Here is a 15494-nt window from a genome sequence, read left to right as displayed (position 1 = left end):
CCCCCCCCCCCCCCCCCCCATGAATGAAGCCGTTAAGAGAAAAGGAAGAAAAAGAAATCGCACAAGTCGGATTTGTCTCTGATTTCAGCATGAGCACAACCTGGATGGAGGGGCAGAAAGGCAAGCCAATCTACCTGCACCGATATACCTAAACATATTTCACTGAGTTCTTTGTTGCCTGACAATAAATTGTAAAGGCAGTCCTATTCGAGAGTAAAAACCATTAAACTGTGTTTCTAGGCTACTGCAACGGACTCACTGAGTGAATAACAAGGAAAGCACGATACCTTTAGTAAGTCGCCTCAGAATCTGACAACGGCATTTAAAAGAGACAGCTATCATTCTTGCTCACTGCTTTCCGTGGCAAAGTGTACTCAGGGCTCTGCTCTAGCGGCCGCAGCAGCAGCATATGAATTCCGTGCGCACATACCAGGAGAGAGGTAGTCCCAGTGGGGAGTGACAAAGCTTAATTCCTCTTGGCTGATGCAGAGGTCCGCTACATGTCATCTGGCAAAGCTGTGTCATTCACTACTACTACCACCACCCCTGCCCGCCACCGCCTCCTCCCCCTGCACCATCACAATGGCTTAGAAAGTAAGGCTGTTTCGATAGCAACAAAGCACCAAATTGTGGAAGCAGGGACCAGGCTGGCAGAGGAGCCATTCCATAAATCTAATACTAAGCACTGAGCCTAGCATTCAGTTTTAGGCGGAGAGCTAAGCATTCCAGCCCGTTCAGCCACCCCACCCCTCTCTGTCTCAGCTTCCAGTCTGTGAGCTTGATGGGTGTCACTGAACTGGAAAGGCAAGTGTGCTACTTGCACTCTTACTTTGGGCAGAACGGTGTGTATCCTACGCGATGTGCTTTTAGCAACAAGAAAGGAAGGCAAAGAGGAAGCAGTTTATCTTTGGGATTCAGCAGAACCGGAGGGAAGCAGTCCATGTAGAGCCAGAAAGACCTACTTGGCACTTTACAAATCTTGGAAGCTCAAGGCGGTCTAGGGTTAGAGAGGAAAGGTGAAGGGGCACAGGCAGAGGACTCAGGCAAGTCAGCTCATCCGGCAGGTGGAGTCTCTCCCCTCAGTCACCCTTTCCTAAATGGGACTTGGCTGGAAAGCATAACAGTCAGGACTGTCTCTAAAGATACCAGAAATGAAGCAAACAAGGGCAAGTCTTTCAACTTTTAATGTACTTTATTATCCGATTTCCCAAACATCCCTCCCCCAAACCATTCTTCTTGTGTTGTAAATAAAACCATCTTGCTACAGAGCAGATATCTGTATTTGCTCCAGTAGAGTAAAGAGCAAATTAACAAAACCTTCACAATCCATTCACAAAATGACAAGAAGGCGGAGCACATTTCTTCCCCTGCCAGCACCAGCCTACTCACTGTAGAGTCAACACAAAATAACATTTGGTATGGAATTTTAATCCAGATCCAGGAATCTCCCACAGGAGTGAACGCAAACATTCAGAAAACAAAAATCACAGTTGGCCAGGAACTTAAGAAATATCAGCGAGGCAAAGTGAAATGTTGAATCACTGGCCAAACTATTTTACTATTATTTCTAGGATTCTATGAATTATTCATAAAGTCTTACTTTTAAGACTGTAAAAAAATTACAATTTTTCAAGCTGGTTTCTAAAATAACTTCCAGAATCCCCAACTTTGTGACAGAGCTTCCTACCCTTCATTCATAAATTCTGTGATAAGTCAAGTAATTTCAATCCACTAATATAGAAATATATGTTTTCTATTTGGGGTCCAATTGAAAAATAATTTCTGTGTGGGTGGGTGAGTAGCATAAGCATCTACTTTAAAGATTTCTGAGGGAAAAAGAAAAAACAAAAAAACCCAGACTTTCCTTTACCGAGGATGGTCTAACTAAAGCAATCAGCCACCGCTAATCAATAGACGACTGTATTAAATGGATTATATTACAGAATCAAATTATATAATTGTCCCAATTAGCATAAATCTGTTTTTGAATTTCAACCCATCTCATTTTCTTCTCTATTAGGTCATCCCTGGTAATATTTTACCCCTCCTGATATGTTTTGTTCTAAGTGGTGCTAGAGAATTGGGTTATTAGCTAAAGTGAAATAAATATTTTAGCTAAAGTGAAATAAATATTTATAATTAGCTCATTTAAAGATCCTTTGCCAAAGTTAACATCTTTATTATATTCAGGCGCTAAGAATATGTAGCTGTCAGACAGCATTAACAAAATCTTGCCCATGAAACACCACCACTCCAAATCCATTTTATTGATGTCTATTCGAATAAAACTCAAAATTATAAAAGAATTCGCCCTCCCCCACCTACCATTCTGCCTATTCACATCTCATTTGCTTCTTCCTTAAGGCTAAAATTATAAAATATTTCCTTTTTTTACTAGAACACTTAATTTTAAAATTTTGTTCTCTAGTCCTAAGAATGATCTTCAGAGCTTTTAAAAAGTTTATATTTCTGGCAGGAGGGGGAATAAATCCTAGAGCCCTTCAAAAGGTTCTGGGAGAACTCAAATTTTTTCCCTTTGTGGCTGTTGTAGTTGCTAATCTATATGTATTCAATCAGCCCACTCAGGCTCAGCCCTGGGAAGTTCTCAGAAATGGAGCCATCCTGGACTCTCCCTATGCCAGGAAAGGAATGAATCTGCCTTGTGTTTCCTTTTTTTCCACTTTTGGCTTCTTGAGTCCCCAGAGATTTCCATGGAAGCCATTCCCAGATCAGCTTTCTTCCCCTTTTGACCTCATGTGAGCCTAACCTCAGGTCCTGAACTCCAGTGCAGACAAAATGCCTTGCAGCAATCCACATTTCCTTCTGTCCACTGACCAGGTGAACAAAGGCTCCAAATGGCCGTGCCAGTGGTGAAACAGAAGCAGCTTCCTCACACAAGCCACCACGGGACAGAGTGACTTCCATTTCTTGACCACTAGATTAATGTAAGCCTGTGGTCTTTGCACCCTATAATCAATCCGTGTTAGTTATGGCGGCTCAACTGTCTAGATGACTCTAACTTTACACCATGCTCTTTGAGAGTGACCCAGGGAGAGCTATGGAGATAGAAAACAGGTGAATGGTACAAAATATGCATCTGATTAAACTGCAAAGTGAGGTGTTTATGAACTTGGTTTCTTAAAAAATGAATAAATGAAAACACAGATTTGCTGGACTCATGGATGATTATTACTTAAAAAAAAAAGATTTATTTATACATACAGAACTGGGGTACAGGCCAGAGGTGTGGTAGGTGAGAGGCTTCACCAGAGATAGACTGGGAAGCAGAACAGGCCGACTGACAAAGTGCACTGCTGAGGGGAGCAGTGGGCAGGTCAGGAGAGGTCTGCTGCGCCATGTGGTCACCTCTGGGGCGGGGAACAAACGTATGCTTCCCAGTGCTGTGCTTCAACCTGCTGCACCACCAGGGAGGGCCTGATGATTATTACTTTAAAGTGACAATTCTTGTTTCAGGATTTCTTTAAAACACTAGTTTTCCTGGGATATGAGCTTACATGTGCTTTTGTGTCTGTATGCACAGATTACAAAGCGCTTTCAAAAATAATGTGTCACTAGAGAAAATGTGTTTCCAAATTTTGTTAGATAAGGACCCTGGTTCTCAGAGGATCTTTCAGAAACATCACTCAAAGTAGTGGCACACAGGAAAAAATGTAAAGCTTCTCATTCTAACTGAATACTTTTCCTGCATGCTGCACTCTTACTGTGTTCCTTTTCCTCTGACAGAGAGTATGATATCAATTAAAGGGAGAAATTTCCAACTACCAAAGAAGCTTAAAGTACAGTTACACTTTATGACAGGATGCGAACCTACAGCAGACCTCCCCTTCTTTCTGGCCTGTTCCCTCTGGACCACGTGTCCAGAATCACGGTGGCCAAAAGTAACTAGAAACCTCCAGAACCCAGACAATCAGGTATCAGGTATTTACCACAGATGTCCACCCTTACTAGACAGTTTGTCCATTCTGATTGCTGGGTGTCTTTGCTTTTCAATATTTTGCATTTCACTATTAACATAGCATGGTACAAATTTCATCATACCATGGGAAGTCAGGGCAGCAAAAGTAACCCTTCAGATTAGCTCAAAGATTCCAGTATCTTTTCAAAATTATTTAGCATCACCGTCTAGCAGTAGCAATAACCTTGCCCCTTCACATACAAAAATTATCTTATGTTGATATTTTTTTCTCATCTCATTGACATATCTCCATTATAGTCACTTTTCCCCTACCATTTATAGCACACAAATAAACTATGCTATTTGCAGATTCTTCTGATTTCAACAAGAAAGAGTCGTAAGTTACAAATATCTTGTCTTATACCTATACTGGGAAATTCTTAATAAAGAATGAGAAACAATGAGGTTGACTCCACCAACATCTCATTCTTTTATATCATCAGACTGATGAAAACATGAAAATAATTTGTATCTTCTTTGTCTGTTCAGCTGATTTTATAAATGTCTGTTACAAAACACACTTGATAATTCCCATTTGGTTATTTAACTATTACTTTTCTTTTTCCTTGAATGCAGTTGATTCAAAGTGCTAAACATGTTTAGGTGATTACTTAAATAGTACAAAGTGGGCCCTTCCCGGTGGTGCAAAGGGTTAAAACACAATACTATGAAGCTATCCTAAGCCACTGCAACACTGAGTTCAATCCCCTGCCAGGGAGGTGACCCACATGGTGTGGCAGACCTCTCCTGACCCGCCCGCTGCTTCCCTCAGCAGTGTACTTCATCAGTCTGCCTGTTCTGCTCCCCACTCTGTCTCTGGTGAATCCTCTCACCCTCACCCCACACCTTTGGCCTGTAACCCAGTTCTTGTACGCATAAATAAATCTTAAAAATATCAATTAGACTTAAAAAAAAACATACACAGCATCCTTAATTGGCCAGTATTAAATATAATTTAGTGATTTTCCCCTCACAGTTAGAAGTGTTAGCTTTTCCCAAGTCTTCAGGGTATTTTCGAACACAATAGGCATGGAGATCTTAAAATGTGACCAGTATTTTCTTTTTCCACCACACATACATTTTTTACCAAGCAGGTATAAGAAATGCCAACTCTCCTTTCCTTTAAGTACTCTGACAACTTACTATAGGAAAGGTCTAGTCCAAAAAAATGTAATGATGTTTTACTGGTAACTATAAGACAATAATAATGATAAAATATAACAATAGTAATAGTAATAATAATAATAGGCAACTATGGTTGTATGTGAACTATTCTATGGTCTTTTTGTCCACCCATCTAGCCATCTCTCCATCCATCCATCCATCTACCTACCATCTATATTTATTTTGTAGAATCTGAAACTTTATTCCGAAGCATACAATCTAGGTTAATTAGATTCTTTTTTTACTGTTCATATATGGTCATGATGCCCATCTCTTTTCAGCTCCTATGAATAACCTCAATGACTCAGCCTTCAATTATAATTAGCCACTTTAGTGTTCTGTTCAAAGATGCTGAAAGCAACTTTTAGCCTCAAACATGCGATAATCTCTGTAACCACTGCCTGCCACTTAATTTATGAAGTGTGTCGATGTGAGACCAGACACTAAAATCGGACTTCCAAACTGAACTTGACACTGACGTGCGCAGCTGAGGACTATCCTACCCAAAGCAGGAAAAGCGAGACCTAATTTGCTGACAAAGTTTCTACGGGTGTGGAGATTTGGTGTAATTGTCCAAGACAGGATTTATTAGGCATTTTCTACAAATATTTTATGAGAAAACATTTTTGTAGAAGTAATGATGCCCTTTAGGAAGTGTCATTAGGACATACTCTTGCAAATCTGGGGTGATTAAAAAGCACTTAGTGGCTCCGAGCCTCTGGTGTGTTGTGATATGAAAGGACGGTATAATGACACTCCATGTGTTATTTGCTTATCCAGCCTGGGCGCTAATGCCCTTTACAGTGCAAGGGAGGAATGTTGCCCCGCTAAACACCAGGAGGCAAGGAGAGCTCCCACCCAGGTAAGAAGCTTAGCGATCCGCCAGCTAAAAGTGCCTGGTACAAGCTTATTGTGCTGCATAAACATCATAATTATTTTTAAAAAGTATCTAGTGAGAAGTGTTAAACATGGAAAATTCATAAACTGAGAAATGCCGTACAAGAGGAAGCCTGCTGGAAATGAACCCCTACAAGTTCAGGTGAAATCCAACTCTTTACTGAGCCTACAGAGAGAGCAGTGATGGGGCCAAATTAAACTGCCTGGCTTTGAGTCTTGCCTTTACCCCTTAGTGGCTGTGTGGACTTAAGTGAGTTTCTTAACCTCTCTGATCTGCATTTATAAAATGGTGCAAATCATCTTTGGGCTAATTTGAATAGTGAACTGAGTCCCTTGTGTTAAGTGCCTAGGACAGAGAATAGTAGGAGGAAGTTTCCTTAGTCACTATGAATTTGGCAGGGATTATCTGATATTTAATTCCAGACTCCAGATTTTTGAAGTGAGGGCTGGAATGAACAACTAAAATGATCCCTCTTCCTTGAAAGGGCACAAAGTGATCTTTCACTACCATTTTTCTCTGTTCTCATGACTTTTACGCCTGCTCTTCCCCCAAGTTCTGTCACATCTTGGACTTTCTTCAGTATTTTCTCCCTTTCAGGGTGCAAGCAGCAACTTCTCTACTTTAATTCTCAAATTCTGATCTCAAGCCATTCCAAAACCACCTTCCCTGATCCTTCTGAGATTCTCAGGTCTCTCGGTGCCCCCTTGCCACATTTCAAACTAGATTTGAACCAAATCTACCTCTCCTCTCCTTTCATCCTCAACAGAGTGCTGGGTCCTCCTGCCTGAACTCACTGACGTCACCACCCTTTCCCTGAAGAGTTCATTTCCTTAAAGCCCACCTTTAACAACCCATTCAACACATGCCTACTCTGCCTCCAGCCTCCCCGTGCAGACCCACCCACAACAGGGGTTTCTCTTACAAACATTTGTTGTTGTAGGCCTGGGTGCTGGGTTCCATATAGCAATACCTCTGAACTCATTCCAGAATCAGGGACCAACAAGTGTTTTAAAAACAGCAGTAACTTAAAAAAGAAAAGAAAAGAAACGAAAAGAAAAATTAAGTACCATTGTTCTATACCCTTGCTAGTGTTTTGCTAGTACAGGGTTTCCTTTCAAGTACAGTCACCATAGCTCTCCCACCATGAAAGCACCCTAACTCTCCACTTTAGTTCATGTGCTTCCCCTAGTAACCTTGCCCTCCTCTGGATGCCTCCGTTCTATGGTCAGCTCTCAAGATTTGGCTTTAAAGTTTGTTGTTGTTGGACCCTTTGTTTGATTTCTCTAAAATGCACATGTAAGACCATGGGGATTACAACTGAGATGGAAAAAGGCACAACGTGATGTAAAAATAAACTATTATAAAAAAAATCCACATGTAAGTGACACTATCCAATATTTATCTTTCTCCTTCTGGCTTATTTTGCTTTGGCATAATCCCTTACAACTCCCATCCATGTTCCTGCAAATGGCATGAGTTTATCCATTTAGACCACTGAGTAGTATTCCACCACATATATAGAGCATCTCATCTTGATTCATTCATCTATTTTGGGGAATTTACATTGTTCCCACATGTTGGCTATTGTAAATAGTGTTGCAATAAGCCAAAGTGGACAGGTTTCCTTTCCAACTAGTGTTCTTGAATTTTGAGGGGCTGGTATCAAGGAGTAGACATGCTGTACTGTGTGTGTAGAAATAGATTTCTATTCTTTTGGGAAAACTCCATACCACTTTCCATAGGGGCTGGACCAGTCTATGTTCCCAACAACAGTGTAAGAAGGTTCCCTTTTCTCCACATCCTTGCACCAGCACTTGTTTCTGGTCTTTTTGATATGGGGCATTCTCACATGTGTGAGGTGATATCTCGTTGTGGTTTTGATTTTCATTTCATGCTAATAAGTGATGATGAAGAGTTTTTCATGTCCTTGTTGGCGAACTATATGCCTTCTTTGGGGAAGAACCTATTTAGTTCCTCTTCCTGTTTTTTTGACTGGATTATTGTTTGTTGTAGTTGCTGTTGAGTTGTATGAACTCTTTGTAGATCTTGGCTATTAGTCCCTTGGTCAGATATATGCTATGCAAATATTTTCTTCAGTTCAGTAGGGTGTCTCTTCAGTTTAGTTATGGTTGATTTCACAGTGCAGGAATTTTTTAGTTTGATGTAGTCTCAACTGTTCATATTCTCTTCTGTTTTCCTTGCGACTGAAGATGAATCTGCAAAGATATCTCTGAAGCTTAGATCATTGAGTATTTTGCGTATGTTTTCTTCTATGTTTTTTATGGTTTCAGGTCTTACATTCAAGTCTGTTATCCATTTTTGAGTTGATATTTGTGTATGTTGAGAGATAGTGATCTAGTTCCATTCTTTTTCATGTGACAGTCCAATTTTCCTACCACCATTTATTGAAGAGGCTTTCCTAGTTCCAGCATATATTCTTTGCTCTTTTCATCTATTAGTTGTCTGTCCATATATGTGTGAGTTTTATCTATGGGTTCTCAAATCCATTCCATTGGCTGTGTCTGTTTTTGTTCCAAGACCATGAACAGTGGTAACTCTCTGACAAAGAGAGACAGAAAAAACTGAACTGAAATGAAAACTCTGGACCCTCTGGTTGTGAGACTGATACACTGGCTATAGTGTTAAATAAAAGGTATTTTTAGTTTTGTATTATCTGATAATTCTTTGGGGGCAGCATTATTCTTCAGATTTCATAGTGCTAGTCAAATTTTGTTCTTTGTAGGGTTGAATGAAAGATGCTGTCATATAAATAGCCTCATGCACTTAGGACAACATATACCCAATTTGCAGATCACTTGGAATATATTATTTTAAGAATAATGGGTATTGGGAAATCTACTAGGGATCAGTTCTATCAACAAAATGGAAAGGACCAATAGCTGTCAGAGCACAGTCTAAAGCGACTTATAGGAATATTCACTTTCTACAGTCCTAGGATGTGTCCCTGAATATCTATGCTATGGAGAAGACATGAAACACAATCAATTCAAAAGGCCAACTCTTTGTGCAAGGAGAACAGGACTGATCACAGGAAGAAGCTAGATTCCTAGCAGACAGCTGGATCAAATGGCCCTTTCCAGTACCCCAGAACACTAACACATCTAAAGCAACATTTTAATAATTGTTTTATTATCTACCTTTCTCCACCTGTTTTTTCTTTTTTAAATAAAAGCAGGAATTTAAAGTATGTTTTATTTTCTGCTAGAAATATACCCGGCACATGGCTAACATTCAATAAATCTTTTGTTGAATAAATAAATTTGGGTGTGGGGGGGAATTGGCTTTCTAGTGGATCTCTTTTATCAGCAACACCATTTCTAAAGCTCCTGTACAAAGAATGAAGTTAACAAATTACTTTGGAAAATGGTCTGTCACTTTAAGAACAAATTCTTCCAAATAACAACATGTTTCTTGAAGACTGCCTGTTTGTTAAGGGGTTTTGGGGGGAGGGTGGTATGGAAAAAGGAAAAGCAATGTGCCATGCGCCCTCCTTTCTGGTACACATGGCAGATTTATTCCTGGTGTATCTGACAAGATGATTCATAAGGACCCTGTTTTTCTCCAAATATGAAGAAACACACAACCCAGCTAGTTTTTCACTGAAGTCTGAGGCAGCAAGAGAAACAAAGGGAGAGGAAAGGAAAAGGTGCTAAAATTAAAAAGAATTTTCTCTGGCTTGGATTTGTGAATAAAGCAACAAATACAACTCAATTGGATTGTAGATTCTGGCCTGACGTGCAAAGTGACAGGCTGTCAGGACCATAATCCATCTTGAAAGTAACAGATGTATATGTTGTTAGAAGTTTCTACCTCCAGTAACAAAGACCTAAAAACTTTGTCACTCCATCTTCAGCAGAGCTTTGTACCACAATAACTTCTACATTGACACAGTTGCTGTTGGAGCTGCTTTTTGAAGGTTTTCATTTTGTGGCTGTAGGAGTCATTTTCCAGAGTAGGAATGCAGGCATTAAAAACAAGCCACACAACAGAGCCTCCTCAATTCTAAGACACTTCTCTCACTCAAATAAAATTGAAATGACAGTATCTTCAGGTGTCTTATAGATGCATAAAAAATCTAAAGAATTTAAAATGAGGGAAAAGTGAGTCTGGACATCATTATCGTATCTGACACCATGAAATAAACTCCTTCACCATTTAAGCAATGTGTATTGAAGCTGTCATTAGAACACATGCCATGAATCGACAAATGTTACCATTACTAGAATCGCTTACTCAAGTAACACCAAAATGAGGACAGGAAGTACGAACGCGGAAAAGTACATGAAATATCCAGGAATGATGGAACTGAAAGACAATAGAGAGTCAGAGGCCTCCGGTGGACAATGTGATACAGCATAGAAGGGCAGTTTCATCTTGGGTAAAAGTCCTGAGCTCCTTCTTTATGCTGACCACCCATGGGTCCTGTGAGCACATGGGTGAAAATGATAGTTTTGTCACCAGCAAAATACATCAGTGGGGGAAACTTTGACTCAGGACATTATGCACATTGTTGAGAATTCCAACTAACAAACTCAGAATGACCTTGTAACTCTACAATTGACTTGTGCCTATATACCATGAAAGCTATCTTCCACTCAAAGAATAACTGCCTATTTTTGATCGCTGAGTAATATTCCATTGTGAAAATATACATCTTCATCTTCTTGATCCAGTCATCTATGTTTGGGCATTTGGGTTGCTTCCATAGCTTACCTATCGTTAATTGTGCTGCAATAAACACAGGGGTGCAGGTGTCCTTTTGAATTAATGTTTTTGTATCCTTTGGGTAGATTCCTAGGAGTGCAATTGCTGAAGCATATGGAAGCTCCATTTTTCAGTAGTTTGAAGAACTGCCACACAGCTTTCCATAGTGGTTGGTCCAGTTTGCATTCCCACAAGATCAGAGACATTCTGAAGAGGTGGAGGAAGGAGAAGGACTAGGACAGGGGTGGGAAGAGCACAAGGGACTACGGTGATGGTGCACAGGGGGAATTGGTGGTGGGAATTTCACGGGGAAACCATACATTGTACAAACGATGATGCGATTAATATATTTTTAAAAAGAATAATTCCATCTTGATTTCATTTGACAATCTATGCTCGGTCCATGTAGTGGGGATGGGACAGACACATCCTCCAATTACCCTCAGGGCTAGCCCTCTGACCACACAGGACATAGGAGCCCACCACACGAATGGGTCCAAAAACAGGAAGTTACACAGGCTGGGCTTATGCAAACCCAGGAATTTTGTTAGAACTACCATGAAAGAGATACTGTTGTTTTCCCAGAGTGATACTGTTGTTTCCCCTGACTTAAATTTTAAGTTTGGAGCTGACTGTATTCATAGCGCTTTGGGAGAAGCTAGCTTTGAATCACATGAGACAGAGGAGACACACGAGTCAGAGAGACAAAGTAACAGGTTCCTGGAGATATTGGAACCTGGGTCCACCCACTTCCGATGCTTTTAATACCCTACACTTTTTGGTTACTTCCCTCAATCCTGTCCCCCTTTAACTAATCTGGTATGAGTTTCTTTCACTTAGGATCTAAAAATTTTAACTAATAATCTTCCCAAATTTCAGATTCTTCATCTGTGAAATTTTCTATTCTACTTTTCTATTCTAAAGTGTCCTACAGTGAGGGTTTATAGCAACAGTAATATTGATGTGTGTGCGCGTGTGTGTATGTGTACACTGTGAAAAAAAACCTGTTAGGAAATGCAGAGTTGACATAATTTGTAACACAGTTATCTAACAAATGCAGATCAGAACGCAAGCAAGAAAAAGACCTTACTCTCTCTGTGCTTCCCTCTTGGGAAATCTATGTTTTATCAAATCTCAAAGGTTTCTCCTAACCGTATCCTCTCTTTCTGAGCTCATTACCCCAGAAAGACCTTGTCTCTTACTTTAAAAAAACATAACAAAACAAAACAAAAAAAACCCACCTTATTTTTAGCTTTTATTTCCATACAAATAGCATTGAAAGTTTCCTTAGGGATTTTTTTTTTTGCAAACAGCTTCAATACCTGATTACCAAATCTGAGGGGGAAAGTCAAGGTGTTTCTATTATTTTCCTCTAAAAGAGGAAACCTTCCAATAATTCCTAAAAGGGTATGCAGATGGAAGGAGTGCAGAAGTGAGGGGGAGTAGAGAAGCTGGTACAGAGTCACTCTGAACTCTTTCATCTGACATCTTCCAGAGATTCAGTTTCCCAAGTCTCCTGCAGTCCACAGGAGCAGGGATGGTGTTGCATCCTGACTGTGCAGTGGGCCCAGTAGCTACTAGAGGGCAGCAAAGGATCAGAAACGGGAGCACCAGGCTCATGCAGGCTGACTGGGAAAGGACCAGGTGACCCACCTGCCATCAGCCTCTGGAGAAGACCGGGCAGTTTCCCACCCTGTCAGGGAGGGTTAACTGGCAGGCGGCACTCACAGTTCTTATGTGGCTACGACAGAGCTGGTGTCCACAGCAATGCAAAGACAACCCTGGGGATGCAGTGACCGGAGCACAGGTAGCGTCGCTAGAAAGCAGGTGCATGGGGGGAGAGTCAGGAGGCTGCCAAAGTCAAGGAAAGGTGAGAAGGTCAGGGATGCCGAGATTCCAGGTAGAACTTGGGGTACCCATTAGGTCAATGGACCTTGATGTTCTTGTCACCTTTCCCATCAGTGGGTGGATGCCATCAGCAGCAGCTGCTACAGCATGGAGGCACTTACACGGGCCCCGCACACTCTATGCCGTATACACACGACCTGCTGAAATGCTTGCGAGAGGCACTGTATTTATCCCCATTTTGCATTTGAGGGAGTTCCTTCTTCTATTTCCCTGCAGTCCTCGGGAACAATGATTGTAAATCATCAAGGGCAACTTTCCTGGGTATTGAAAACTGGAGGTCACAAGCAGTCTGTTCTTTTGGGTCTCAGGGCCTAGGACTTGATCACAATAGGTTCTTTTTAAAAAAGATTTATTTATGTGTGCATACAGAACTGGGATACAGGCCAGAGGTACAGGGGTGGTGAGAGGATTCACCAGAGAGAGCGGGGAGCAGAATAGGCAGATGTATTGAAATACACTGCTGAGGGCAGCAGTGGCAAGTTAGGAGAGATCTGCTGCATCATGTGGGTCAGCTCCCTGGCCGGGGATTGAACTCGTGCTGCAGTGGCTGCGATAGCTTCATGCTGCTGTGCTTTAACCTGCTGCACCACCAGGGAGGGCCCCACAGTAGGTTCTTAACACATTTTTTTTTCGTGTATGCATGAAAGAAAGCATGAATGAAGGGTGCATAAGGAGAAAAGACTGGGAGGAGAAAAACATCCTATTTTATAATGCATAATTAATATACATAGGATATAAAAGGCTGGGCATTAATCACACAACAGCTTCAGCTGTCAGATGCCTGCAGCCAGAGCAGGCCTAGTGGAGACACCTCTACCCAGGCAATGCGGCCTGGCAGCGGTTCTCCCTCCTAGGGTCCTCACTTACTTCTGGGCCCTTTCTTTCTTATACCTGTTCCTGTACTAGATAAGTTAATTAAATAGCCATTTTAGGAGGCACCATGTGTATCAAAAGCTGAGTGTTGCAACTGTGTTTGGCATAAACCATTCTAAAATAAGCTACATTTCCAGAAGTGCAGTCCTCTGTAGGTCAAATGCTTTCAGAGCTTCTGGAACACCTTGGATAACAAGGCTCTAGGAAGCAGAGCTAGCTCCACAGCCTCTCTCCTCATTTCTGAGCCACCACCGTGTCCCGGCGCTCCCCTGTGCTCGCTCTCTGCCTCTCCCCAAGCAAACATCTTGGACATAGGAGGATCCCCAGGTCGTTCTTGGGAGTCTTCCTGGAAAGTTTTAGAAACACCTTGGCTTCACAATATGCAGTTGAGTACTTCAAGAGCCAGCAGATTCTAAATATACCTAGTCTGCTTTGGCCACATTGCTCCTCTGAGGGTGCTACTTCTGTAAATCCTTGCTGCCCCAAGGCTTTTAAGTATCTATTATCTACTGATTTTCAAGGCAGTGCTATTCAATACAAACATAATGGAAGTTACAAATGTGAGACCATAAATTTTTTGTTTTAATTTCTAGTAGCTATATTTTAAAAAGTTAAAACATTAATTATATTAATGAATAATTTACTTTACTTAATCTAATATATTTAAAATATCACTTAAATGATAAATGTAAAAAAAAAAAAATTGGGCCCTCCCTGTGGCACAACCAATTAAAACACAATAAAAGCTATGAAGCTGTCCCCAGCCACTGCAACGCAAGTTTGATTCCCAGGCAGGGAGGTGACCCACATGGCGCAGCAGACCTCTCCTGACCCACCCGCTGCTCCCCTCAGCAGTGTACTTGTCAATCTGCCTATGCTGCTCCCCACTCTGTCTCTGGTGAATTTTCTCACCCTCTCCCCCCACACCTCTGGCCTATACCCCAGTTCTTTTGCGCATAAATAAACAAATCTTTAAAAAAATGTAAAAAAAATATTAAGTTTTAACCTTTTCTCCCCCCATACTAAGTTCTTGATATCTGGTGTGTATTTTACACCTATAATATATCTCAACTCAAAAAAGTCTCTTTCAGTTGTTCATCAGACCCATGTAGGGACCATGTAGAACCACATGGGACTGGCACACTCTGCACTGTAGTAATTATGAAAACCACTTTTCATCATGATACAGGATTTTGTTGTGGGACAATTTCTGCTTCTCATTGTACCTCCTGTAGATGACACATCATCCTTCTGGCTGCCTCCAGGCCATGTAACTGAGTACCATCAGGATTCCTCTTTCCTCTCCCATGTCCAACTGTCTACCAAATCCTCCGCATCCCAATGGCTACTACATTGCTTTCCATGCACATCATGTGTGTCCTAATTTTTGCACAAGTCTTAGCTTTAACTGCCTTCCCATAATCCTTAGATCCATTTTTCTAACTTTTGCTTATCCTTGATGACAAGCAAGTTGATTATCTTTGTCTTGAACACTTCCAGCCTCTGCAGGATTACCTTCAAGGATCTGCATGAAGTGGTCTCCAGCTGACTCCCCCAGCCCTATCCACTACTTCTGTTTATAAAACTCCAGCAATACAGATTGACAAAATGCACCCGAAACACCCCAGTTTTCTCTGAAATCAATGTCTTAGCTCTCTCCACCACTTTGCCTGGGATGCTGTGGACTATCTCATTAGTTTAACTGTTAATCTCTTCTACTGGCCTATGAGATCCCTTAGGGAGAGCTGAGTCTTATTTGTCTTTGACTCTAAAAATGAACATGGAATTAGGACACTAAAGGCACTAAAGAATGAATGGATGAAAGAACAGTACAATTAAAAAAAATCTTGGGGGCCCTCCCTGGTGGCACAGCAGGTTAAAACACAGCACTAGATGCTTAAGCCACTTCAGCATGAGTTTCATCCCCACCCAAGAGATGACCACATGGCG

At 41.2% G+C, this 15494-nt stretch overlaps 1 protein-coding gene across 8 annotated transcripts in view; it reads right to left on the bottom strand.

Annotated features, from left to right (window-relative positions):
• GRIP1 (glutamate receptor interacting protein 1) overlaps nucleotides 1-15494 on the bottom strand; it is a 389697-nt gene that overhangs the window by 265999 nt on the left and 108204 nt on the right. For 2 of the 8 annotated variants that reach the window (XM_004675920.2, XM_004675921.2), the window contains exon 1: nucleotides 288-581. The exons of 5 other annotated variants lie outside the window; for them this stretch is intronic. In XM_004675920.2, the coding sequence (XP_004675977.1) occupies nucleotides 288-342 (55 nt within the window). In that variant the 5' untranslated portion in view covers nucleotides 343-581. Of the gene's footprint in view, nucleotides 1-287; nucleotides 582-15494 lie in introns of those variants that run through there. One more of the 8 variants, XM_012720454.1, reaches the window with a different exon arrangement.

The sequence above is a fragment of the Condylura cristata genome, unplaced genomic scaffold, assembly GCF_000260355.1.
Source record: "Condylura cristata isolate star-nosed mole 26May11 unplaced genomic scaffold, ConCri1.0 scaffold00004, whole genome shotgun sequence".
Classification (NCBI taxonomy): Eukaryota; Metazoa; Chordata; class Mammalia; order Eulipotyphla; family Talpidae; genus Condylura; species Condylura cristata.
This window is presented reverse-complemented; position numbering and strand designations above follow the sequence as displayed.